General features: G+C 41.6%; 1 protein-coding gene across 1 annotated transcript in view; it reads right to left on the reverse strand.

The window, feature by feature from the left end:
- Positions 1 to 12,208, reverse strand: part of ITGA2 (integrin subunit alpha 2) — a 99,523-nt gene that overhangs the window by 10,821 nt on the left and 76,494 nt on the right. Inside the window, exons 24-26 of the mRNA XM_004703722.2 lie at positions 10,255 to 10,365; positions 9,098 to 9,202; positions 5,467 to 5,580 (exon numbers count right to left, since the gene is read on the reverse strand). Of these exons, the coding sequence (XP_004703779.2) occupies positions 5,467 to 5,580; positions 9,098 to 9,202; positions 10,255 to 10,365 (330 nt within the window). The remainder of the gene's footprint in view (positions 1 to 5,466; positions 5,581 to 9,097; positions 9,203 to 10,254; positions 10,366 to 12,208) is intronic.

Here is a 12,208-nt window from a genome sequence, read left to right on the forward strand (position 1 = left end):
TTGAAACCTGGTTAGACCAGAGGGTGCACAGCGGTACAGATGGGAACTGGAAACACAGGGAATCTAGGACAGATGAACCCCTCAGGACCAGAGGTGACAGTGGCGATACCGGGTAGGAAGGCGGAGGGGGTGTGGTGTAGAAAAGAGAAATCTATCACAAGGATTTACATATAACCCCCTCTCTGGGGGATAGGCAACAGAAAGGTGGGTGAAGGGAGAAGCAGGGCAGTGTAAGATAAGATATAATAATAATTTATAAATTATTAAGGGTCCACGAGGGAGCGGGGAGCAGGGAGGGAGGGGGAGGGGAAAAAGGAAAATGAGGAGCTAATTCCAGGAACCCAAGCAGAAAGCGAATTTTGAGAATGATGAGGACAACAAATGTATAAGTGTGCTTTACACAATGGATGTATGTATGGATTGTGGTGAATTCTATGAGCGCCAATAAAATGATTAATTAAAAACAAACAAACAAAAGAAAAACAAATGAAGGGCTAAGCAAATGGGGGATGATGGCAAACAGAGTATCGTTCAGTCATAAAAAAGAAATACATTTCTGTTTTAATGGCTGAACTTTGAAAACATTTTAAGTAAAATGAGTCAGATAAAATGAAAAAAAATTTTTTTATGATCTCACTACATCAAATGATTAGAATTTACAAATCTATGAGATAACAGTTGATTACCAGGGACTAGGGGAGGAAAGGATGAGAAGTTCTAGCTTTGAGTACTTGACTGGGTTTCTGGTTGGAGATGTGAAAAAAAAATTGGAAATGGAGAATAAGAGTTGCATCACATTGTGAATACAATCAATGGACCTATATTATTAAAAATATAATTTTTGTTTTATATATATATATAACACTATATATATAGTTTTTTGCCCCAGGAAATTAAAAGCGGATAAGTGTCAACGAGATGAATGGATACACAGCCTGTGGTGTACCATATGATGGGATATTGTTTAGCTGTACTCATGCATGTTACAACATGGGTGAACCTTGAAAATATGTTGTCATGTGAAGGATGCCTGTCACAAAGGATCATATACTCTATGGTTGCATCTATCTGTGGTATTCAGAACAGATGGCTACCAGGAGCTCTGGGAAATGGAAGAATAGGGTGTGGTGTTTCCTTTGGGGTGATGGAAATGTAACTAGATGGTGATGGTTGAACAGCAGTGAATTGCTCACGTTCGGATGGTTATTTTTTGCTAGATATGTGAAGTACACATCAACGGGTAAAAGAGAAGTATATTGAATGAATTTAAGCAGCTATGGATGTAATAAGCAGACATCCTGAAGTTGGGGCAATCGGCAGTCCGGGCAATAGACAGCCATCAGTCAGAATTTTAGACTTCCTCAATCTCTGCATGAGATTCGTCTACTAGCTTAGATGGCAGCAGGTGCAGATAAAGGACTCCTATACTTTATGCTGAAACTCCTAGTACTTTTGTGACCTGAAGTGCATTTATATGCATCTGTTTCTGATAAAAACATGAATGATGTGTATGTTCAACTGTTTTGAAAAATGTTTCTATAAGGCAAATATTGAGCCTGATGTTTACCGGGAAATATAATCAGATGCTCAGTCATGTTCTGACTTCTAAGACCCAGCTCTTTTGGTTACTCGGGACCACAATCGAACATACTCTGCGGTAACTCGGTAAACTGCATCTACCAGCCAGAAAGAGAGACGGTATTTCCAAAGAGTGAGCAATTTCTTTCCTTTCCACTGGCTCAGGCCCTTTTTAATTTAATCAAGATGCAGAATAGCATCAGCCTTTACCATACTCCACTGGCTTCTTCAACAAATTAAAACAACGACAAAAACAAAACCTCACAGCCATCAAGTCGATTCTGACTCATGGTGACCCTGTAGGACAGGGTAGAACTGCTCCTGGGTTGCCAAGACGGTAACTCTTTTTAAAAATTTTAAATTAATCATTTTACAGGGGGCTCTTAACAAATCTTATAACAACCCATCATTCAATTGCATTCAGCACACTTATACATATGTTGCCATCAACATTTCCAAAACAATTTCTTTCTACTTGAGCTCTTGGTATCAGCTCCTCTTTTCCCCCCCCCTCCCCCTCCCTCGCACCCTCATGAATCCTTGATCAATTAGATATTATTGTTGTTATTTTGTGTCTTACACTGTCCATTGTCTCCCTCACCCACCTTTCTGTTATTTGTCCCCTTGGGGGGCTATTTATCCAATTTTGTGATAAGTTCCCCCTTGCTCACCCCCATTGCCTGCCCCCACCATTCCCCTACCCTCAAGATATTGATATGCCCACTACTGTCCCTGTGGGGTTTATGTGTCCTGAATTCTACGTGTCAAGAGCTCTTATCTGTACCAATATGTGTATTTCTGTTTAGTGGGATTTGTAAGGTAGAACGACTCATGGTAGTGGCGGGGGTGAGGGGGGAAGTCCACAAGCATTCAGGCACTAGAGGAATGATATGTGTTTCATCGTTGCTTTACTGCACCCTGGTTTAATCATCCCTTCCTTGTAAACCTTCAGTGGGGGGATGTGCAACCATCTACAGATGGGCTTTGGGTCTCCACTCCAATCCCCTTCTTTCACATTGATATAATTTTTTGTTTTGGATCTTTTGATACCTAATCCCTGTTCTCTTAGACACCTCATGATCATACAGGCTGATGTGCTTCTTCTTTGTGGGCTTATTTGCTTCCCTGCTAGATGGCTGCTTGTTTAACTTCAAGCCTTTAAGACTCCAGAAGCCACATCTTTTGATAGCTGGGCACCATCAGCTTTGTTCACCACATTTCCTTATGCACCCATTTATCTTCTGCGATTGTTTTGGAAAGGCAAGTATCAAAGAGTGCCAGGTTATTAGAACAAAGTGTTCTTGTGTTAAGGGAGACCTTGAGTAGAGACCCGAAGTCCATGTGCTATCTTAATATTTAACATATAAATATATGTACATTGGCCTCCATCCCTTTCATTATAAATTAATATATTTACATAGACTGTAACTCTTTAGAGTTAGTAGAAAGCCCCAGCTTGCTCCCACAGAGCAGCTGGTGGTTTCAAACTGCTGACCTTGCACCAGCAGCCACATTAAGTATATTGATAAAGGTTGAAGAAAATAAATAAATACATGACAGTCAAGTTGAATATTGATTTCAGCCTCTATTGACTAAATATGAAACCATTTTCCCTACAAAATAGTTACCTATGATGTCCGCCCAAGTCAGGTCCTTCTCACAGGTATGTAATATCCTGTAGGGTGAACACGTTGTGTGGACAGAGAACCCCCCTCTGGGAGAGCCGGTTTTCCTACTTCTACTGCTCATCAAGCCAGTGTTTCCTTACGAATGGTGGCTGACACTGCCAGCCGCTTGGAGGCCTGAGCAAGTGCTTTATTATAAAATCACTTGAAACATAATGTTGGCTTCATTGCATCAGAAAAAAAAAAGGCGACAACTACTGGCTGTGCCTTCATCCTATTCCAACCAGGAAGTGAGACCCACGCTGCCGACTGGATCTCCTGGGTGGTCTGAGAACCTCCACACTGCGGTTAAAATAACGGAACATTTGACTTTTCATGAAGGAAGAAAATAAGTAGAACTTTACATACAATAACTTTCAAGAAAATTTTTTTAGGTTAACCACCATAACCACATGGGAAAAGTGTAACACATTTCACAATTTCGCTCACAGCCATGAAACTGATGCTTTTGAAGATTGTGGGGGAACTACTTTAAAAAGCCTGACTATTAAAATGATGTAGCTTTAAACAAACTCAAGAAAACTCAAATGATTTTTGCAGATCTTGGGTGATTGCCTTTTGATGCACGGCAGTCAGTTTCCCTCCCCGGCTGCCCAAGGGTTGCTAGGAAAACATTGGTTCCCTCCGTCCAGGAGCCAAGTGGTGAAGCAGAGCGCCAGACTCCAGCGACTGGGCAGGTGGTGCGACTATGGGCACGCTGCCTCTCCTACAGGATTTAAGTCACCGGGAAGGCTTAAAAAGCAAATGCGACTACCTGGAAACAAAACTTTCAAAAGCGAGGGGAATGCCAAATGCCTCACTTTCCACTCACCTAATACTCTCTACGTGTTTCCCTCCCACCGTAAACGAGCCAGCTTTTTATATCTTTATCCAAGAATGTCGCTTATATTTTGGATGCAAGGACCAGTTCAGAGGGAGGTTCGTTTCCCCATCTTATATAAAAGTCCACAGCTGGGAATAGGATTTTTTGTTAAATCATGAAATCGTGAGAACATGCGGCACAGAGACTGGTTGGTAAGTAATTCAAGAACTGACGTATTCATTAAAAGCCAACAGACAGAACACACCCACAAACAAACAAAAGCCAGTGTCATCCCAACCCCCAAGAGGTTTGGGACTAATTTCCACTTGGACGCCTCCATCTAACCACGTACACGGTCGGATTTAAGGGATCCTGTCTGTCTTTAGTTATGCAATGGTCTTCTAACCACAAGGTCAGTGGTTCACGTGCACCAGTAGCTCCACAGGAGAAATATGCGGTTGTCTGTTTCTGTAAAGATTCATGGTTTAGGAAACCGGCTATAAAGTCACTGAGAGTTGCAATGGACTGGCGCAGTGGGTTTGGTGTGGGTTTTGGTCGAACCTGTTGAGGTCTCCGTGCAATCTGAGCAGCTTGCACTCAGCTCCTAACCCAAAGGTGGGTGGTCCCACACCGAAACCACAGACCTGGCAAGGTCTTCCTTAAAGGCGACAGTGAAGGCAACGCCACAGTGCTCACTTCTCCCCTGAAACACACGGGCCGCCTTCAGTCAGAATTGGCTTGACAGTCTCGGGTCTGGTCCTTGGCCGTCCTTGTATTTTTCATGCCAGACTGAAACTCTGTCTATGGAAAAATCCCTGCTGAAAGCGGATCTCACTCAGGGCAGGCACACCTGCCATGTGGGAAGCTAGGCTGACATTTCATGGTGATTGAAATGACTTAAACTGCCCAGTGCACTTTCATCAGCAAAAGGGAAGAACAGGAAAGTAGAGCAGTGTCCTGGCCCCAATAACTAAGCAGGGTCTTTACGCTGGGTTCACCTCCTGGGTGGTTTGAGAGCAAGGCGACCATCCGTTGAGAGCTGTAGGGATGAGACATGGACCTGTGCGTTTTGATTTGGGTGTGTGGAGGAGATGGGGTGGGAGTAGAGAACTGGGGAGAGCCTGGGGAGGGAACCCACAAGGGTGGAGGGCACATTGCAGCTGAGGGCCAACAGAGAGGCCCTGACACTCTTTCCTAGAGATTCTGATGCAGTGGGTGAAGGTGGAGTCTACACATCCGGACTCTTTCCCATGGAGCCCAGGTGGTTCGAGGGCCCAGCTGAATTGGACAAGCCCTGTATAAAAGGACCCTGGGCACCGTTGGCCTTAGCTGCCTTGTCCAAAGGTAAGAACTCCCATTTCCTGGCTATTGATAAACCCAATAAACGATACAGATACTCACTGCTGCAAAAGTCCCGTTCCAGATTCTGGTAGACACATTCACAAAGTATTCTGCTTTCACCTGCAAGTCTTTCAGCCAACAGGTAACGTTACTGCATGAAGCAGTTCTGCAGTTCTTTCCAGGGGAAGGCATTGGTGAGAGAAAAGATGGGGTTAGCATGGGCTTAAAACACAACAACCACCATAACTACTTTGATTTTACAAAGATAGATAAGCCGGTGCTGGGCTGACTCAGAGGGCATTTAGCAGTCAGAATCCTTCTTCACTCTGATCAAAGCTCAGCCCCTTTTCCCCAGATATCCTCCTTCTGTATATCACATCTGGGCAAAGGGATACCAAAGCCCTTTAGTATCATAACTATTTCTTAGAATAAAAGGAAAATGTAAATAACTCATGTTCATCAACAGTGTGCTAGTTAAGTAAATTGTTGACCAGGCATAAAATGCAGTACAATTCAGTCCATTCGCTTAATGAAACATTCCTTACACGTTTAAATGGTCTATAAAAAAGGTAGCATGAACACAATAGCATGCATATATCTGGAATCTTTGGGTGGTACAAATGATTGGCTACTACCTGAACAGCTGGAAATTCTAGGACTGGAAGAAAGGACTGGCATTTTGCTGATCTAATTTTGAAAACTCAGCCATTGGAAACCATGTGGAACACAGTTCTACTATGATATACCACATAGGAGGAATCCATGAGTAGGAATCAATTTGATGGAAACTGTTTTTTTAGGTGTTGAGTGCTTACAGATACAGAGAAGAATGCTCAGGGAATATTAACAGTGGTCAGATCTTAGATTACTGGACATTTTGAGTTTCTTCTTTGAGTGCTTTTGGCATTGCTTGAATTCTTCAATATAAGCAGTTGCTATTTTTAGAAAACCAATGAAAAATTTTCCAAAAAATAAGAAAAAGCTCGAGAAGTATAATCTTGACATACCCTTAGGTACAATTTTAACTGGTATATTTCTGTACTGTTATTTACATGTAAACCACATTTACATTTAATTATGCTGTAACTACTTTAAAAGCAACCCCCGCCCCACTTCTGCATCCTTCATAGTATTAAACAAAAGCAGTAGAAGTAGACAGGAGAATTTCAATGGTGTTTCTCTCAGTGGGATTATGGTTTGTTTAGAGTTTGTTGTTTGCTCACTGCTTACTTGCTTGAATACTATGTTGCAAACATCTTGCTGCTTCCTACTCTAATCTCTGTTTCAAATAAGAGAATATGAGGGGTACCACCAAAAAAAATGGATTTTTTTCAAAGTTATGTATTTAAGTTTTTTTTGTTTTGTTTTTTTACAAAACAACCTTAGCAACTTCAAGGTACTCTCCATTACACTTAATACATTTGTCAAATCTGTGATTCCATTTTTGGAAATATTTTTAAACTCATCTGCTTGGATAGCTGACAACACCTCCCTCATTTTTTCTTCACCCCTACAGTCACCAAATTGCTCTCCTTTCATGTTCCTTTTCATTCGCAGAAACAATAAGAAGTTGCACAGAGCAAGGTCAGGTGAGTCAGGTGCGTGGGACAAGAGAGGCATGCTGTTTTCTGCCAAAAACTGGAGCACTGAGATCCTGTGTGAGCAGGTGCATTGTATTGGCAGCAAAACTTGTCCCTCATCTGCCACAAATCAGGTCTTTCTTGTCACACACTGTTACATAATCTTTTCAGAACCTCTAAATAGTTGATTTAGCCAAAAGGCCGAGAAGCAATCTTCTCAGAAACTCTAAACAGAACATTTGATTAACAGTCTGACCTGGTGGAACGAACTCTAAATGCACTATGAGTTGACATTTTTGTCCACTGGGGAAGCTGACAAACCTCAGAATTGACATTTCACCTTTTTTTGAAAAGAGAAAACTACTTATACACTTGAGTTTTTCCCATAGTGCTGTCCTTGTAAGCTGTGTTCAACATCATAGTTCAACAGTTTCTGCGGCATGTTTCCCAAGCAGGAAACAAAATTTTACAGCTGCATGCTGTTTTCTTAAATTACAAATAACTAGCTTCAAAGGGTTCATGAAAAAGTGAGAGTGGGGGAGAGAGAGGGAAAAAATAAGGAGCTGAAACAAAGTGCTCAAGTAGAAAGAAAATGTTTTGAAAATGAGGATTGGAACAAATGTAAAAATATGTTTGACACAATGGATGTATATATGGATTGTGATAAGAGCTGTATGAGCCCTCAATAAAATGATTTAAAACAAAAACAAAAACAAGGTCTATAAGACAAGATGGAAATAGTTTATTATCGGTGCTAATTTGTTGCACTCCTTTGAACCAATGTAAATAGAATTATTTTAAATAATGCGACTTTGCTATTTTCACAATTTTACTATATATTATTTGCTTAATCTATATAATTATTCATGTAATCCCCAGAAACTTGGTTCAAACTGTTCATTTTCTATGTATAGATTCATTAATTCAGAATAAGTAAAATGCATTTTTTAAATTAAAAAAAAAAGAGCTTCAAGAGAAACTGCTTTCATGAAAAAATTCACTGTGACCAGAGAGAACCTTCCCAGGAGATGTCACTGGGTGCACTAACTCAGAGTGAGTTGCTAGGTGCTCCCCTAGTGGAAAACATGCATAGAATGACAGCTCTGCCTACTGGAGTTTTTTTCCATTTTGAGGGTGGGGAGGGGGTACCCCCTTGTGTATTGAAAAAGAGAGGGAGGTGATAAAATGTAGAAATACAGGGATGGGTGGCCAGGGAGGCATATTTAAGAGCAGCTAAGCAGGAACAATGAGCTTCAGAGGCGTCATATCTAACACACATGCTCCAAGACCCTCACAGCAGTTGCCGTTTGTTCCTAAGCGATTCTGAAGAGAAACACAGGAATACGTTTTTCACAGGCTCTTTAGTCTCATGAACTTTTTAGGATGTCTTTTATAGTAACGGTCTAAGAAATACTTTCAAGAGCAACCCTGGTGACGTAGTGGTTTGCATGTTGGACCGCTAGCAACAGTTACAGTCTCAGAAACCATAATGACCTTGAGGTCACTATGACTCAGAATGGACTCAACAGCAGCGAGTGTGAATAATTCCAATAACCTAAATTCGAGCCTGTATTTTCTAAATTTCGATTTACACAGGCTACCAAAGGCAAAGGAAGAAGAGTGGTCCCTGAGTAGTAAAACGGTGAAAGCATTCAACTGCTCACTGAACAGCTGGTTGTTGGATTCCTAGCCGAGAGGCCTCAGAAGAGAGGCCCCCAAACTACTGAAAACTCGGCCATTGAAAACTCTCTCAATCCAGACTCTACCCTCCCACCCACTCTGACTCAAAGCGATCCTATAGAACAAGATAGAACGCCCCGTGCATTACCAAGACTTAAGTGTTTACAGCAGTAGGAAGCCTCTGAGGCATGGCTGGTGGTCTTCAACTGCTCACCCTGTGGTTAGCAGCCCAAAGCATACACACTGCCACCAGGGCTGGGGTACGATTCTATTCTGACACACAGGTGGTTGTCACCCATCAGAACCGCCTTTAGTCATGGAGGATATAAACTAGCAGGGGAAAAGGAGGGGCGTGAAGAAGTAGTTTGCCTTCCAGATAAAACAAACCAAGAATCGCTAAAGGAAACTTTCACTGTGTCAATTGTCCTTACCAATTCTTTTACGTGCCAGAAATTTTCACTCTTGAACGATACAGAAGAAGATGCTTGTCCTAGTTTCAAGGGATTTACTTCTGCATGACAACTGATGTCACCGGCCTGTGAAGAGGGACTTGGGATCAGTCTGAGGCAACAAGAGAGTTTATGACATTCCTTTCAATATGTTACCACATTCAGCTTTTCTCTAGTGGGCCAAGGAAGGAGCTGCCCACACTTTCTGTAGTTGTTAAACCCTGAAGTATGTAAATCACCCTGACATAATTTCATGGGGATGGTATGGCTCCGTGTAACTCATAGGAGACAAATGTGCAATGTATACTGAAAGGAGTTTTAATTCAAGGCTGGGTTTTTTTCCTGGAACATTTCGTACTTCTGTAAAATGGGCTAGGTGCTAGACTGCAGCAGTCAATATCAAGGGTTTGCTACAGCAGTGCTTTTCAACCCAGGCGCATGTGAGGACACCTGGAGGGTTTTGTAAAAAGATACCAAATACTAGAGTGATTGGCTTAGAGCCTGGGCAATTTTAAAGTCTTGTGTAAAAATGAGCAGATGATTATAATGAGCAGCCAGTGTTGAATAGTGTCTGGCTAAAGTCCAGGTTGGCAGCTGAAAGAAGAGCCTCTAATTGCTTGTGTGTAGCCCTACCACTCACCCACTGCAGATGCCACCTCTCACTTACCAGACTTCTCTCTTAACGTTGCTAACAAAGCCAAGAATTCACCTGGCCGATATGAGGGTTCTGGAACGATTTCTGCCATTGATAAGTCCCTTCAGGGTTCTCAACCTTCCTGATGCCACGACCCTTTCATACAGTTCCTCATGCTGTGGTGACCCCCCAACCACAAAATTATTTTCGTTGCTACTTCATCATCGTAATTTTGCTCCTGTTATGAATCGGGCGACCCCTTTGAAAGGGCCATTAAACCCCCAAAGGGGTCGCGACCACAGGTTGAGAACTGCTGCCCTAGACTCAAGCATTTGCTTTCTTACAGGGATGGGCTGCTTCCAATGTGAACTGCACGGTTAGTTAACTGGTACCCAGGGTGCTTGGAGGTCCCATCTACGAAATGCCAGACACGATCGCCCCAAAGTCAGAGGTGATTTCCATTGTGAAAGTGCACATGTTTTATGGGCAATAGTGTGATCCTTACCTGGCTTGTGTGCACCCCAGTGAGGTACATCAGTGAGTTCTTTTCTTTGGTATGTTGAGGGATGTGGATGGTTATGTACGCCATGCTTACTGGAATACTTCCTGTTGTTACCTACATAGGGAATAAAACAATCCTATTGATACATGGAGAACAAGATGAGGCTATCTATTCCAGTAAAGAGCTCCAGTCTTGGGAACCCACAGGGGCAGCTATAACCTATAGGGTCGTTATGAGTCGGCATCCACTCAATGGCAGTGAGTGAGTGAGTGATCAATACATGATGCAGAAACATAATCAATAGCTCTCTATGTCTATGAGGGGCAACTATCCAACAGTAAGACTGATTTCACATGAAAGTCAGGCTTCTCACTCACATTTTGGGTCTCTGGTTCACCTGTTAATGAGAAATCTCAACATCTGTAACGGTAACATAATTTGTAATATAAAGCAGGATTGAAAACACTGCCTATGGAGTTGGGCTGGCAGGTGTGGAATCTCCCTCTGCCACTGACTAGCTGTGTGACTCGGACAAGGTATGTCACCTCTCTATGATTCTCTTTTCACATTTGAAAAGTCGAAACAATCAGAAACTCAACTGGTAGAGTGCACGGATGAGGGTCTTTCTCTCTGGCGGCTTCTGCTTTAATTGGCGATACTCTTGTTCTAAAAACAGAACCCACTGTCATAGAGTTGATTACGACTCATAGCGACCTTTTAGGACAGAGCAAACCTGCCCCATGGGGTTTCCAAGGCCATAAATCTTTAAGGACATGCCAACTTTCCCCCCATGTTGCAATAGGTGGGTTTGAACTTCTCATCTTGGTCAGCAGCTGATTGCTTTAACCACTGTGTATCAGAGCTCCTTGCTCATGCCCTCTAAAACCCCAGCCAAACTCACTACCATCAAGTAGATTCTTTAGGTCTAGCCAACCTACAGGACACGTTGAACCCCTGTAGCCCAACAAGCCAGCCCCGTTGGCATGTTAATATTCTGAAGTTAGAATTGACATCAGAATTAAATAGGTGAACATATATTAAAGACTTGGCACAACAGCTGACATTCAGTATTTTTATTAATACTACAGAAAAAAATAATGTCATTTTATTATTACTATTCAGGATAAAATGTCTCAATAAAGGATAAAGCAGCCAAATGCCACCCATTTTTTATAAATTTTGGTGTTTGCATTGCAAATTAAGATTCTTTAAAACATTTTATTTTTCTTTTTAATCACAGAATTGCAAGGTTGTAACTATGTAAAGAATTAGAAGGAAATGAACCAAATAAAGTGATTTTGATCTAGGCTCAGAGATTAATTCTTTTTAAATATATATTTTATATTACAAAGTAATTATTCTTTCACAAATTAACTTTGCTATCTAGTAGCCAGTAGAATTTTAAAATATATATATTTAAGGTACTTCTTAGCATGATTCCACAAAATATGTATTTGTATCCAAACTGTAATCTTTTCAAATTAAGATTAAATTGGCCTTCTAATTCCATTAGGGAGTTCAAAAAGTTGGTGGGAAAATTCCATTGTTTAATACCTTTTGTCCATGGAATTTTTGAAGACCCTTTTTAAATCCAGTATTTCTGGCGGCAAAGGTGTGCTCTAGTCTCTCTCACAGTCTCCCTATCTACTAATGGGAATAATAATTACTAGTGGACCAAAAAGTAAAATATGTGCCTTAGGGGAAAATTTCTGGGCTAGTACCAACAGAAGAATCGTCACTAGATGTTTCTTCACTCTAAACAAAGGCAATGAGTATAAGGCCCATTGCCCGAAGGGGGCTTTCCACTTTTATTACCCCTTTCCCTACTTTCTCACTGCACATGTTGTTTGAGTTGTTGTCATGGCTGCCCGTTCATGTCTTAAGCCTGAGAGAGAGGGACTCTGACATTTCTCTTCTGTGCTGCAGAGTGAGGAAAGTCTAGAGGTGACTGACTATT

This window comes from Echinops telfairi, unplaced genomic scaffold (genome assembly GCF_000313985.2).
Source record: "Echinops telfairi isolate 266 unplaced genomic scaffold, ASM31398v2 ScPeMD7_7469;HRSCAF=8507_1, whole genome shotgun sequence".
NCBI lineage: Eukaryota > Metazoa > Chordata > Mammalia > Afrosoricida > Tenrecidae > Echinops > Echinops telfairi.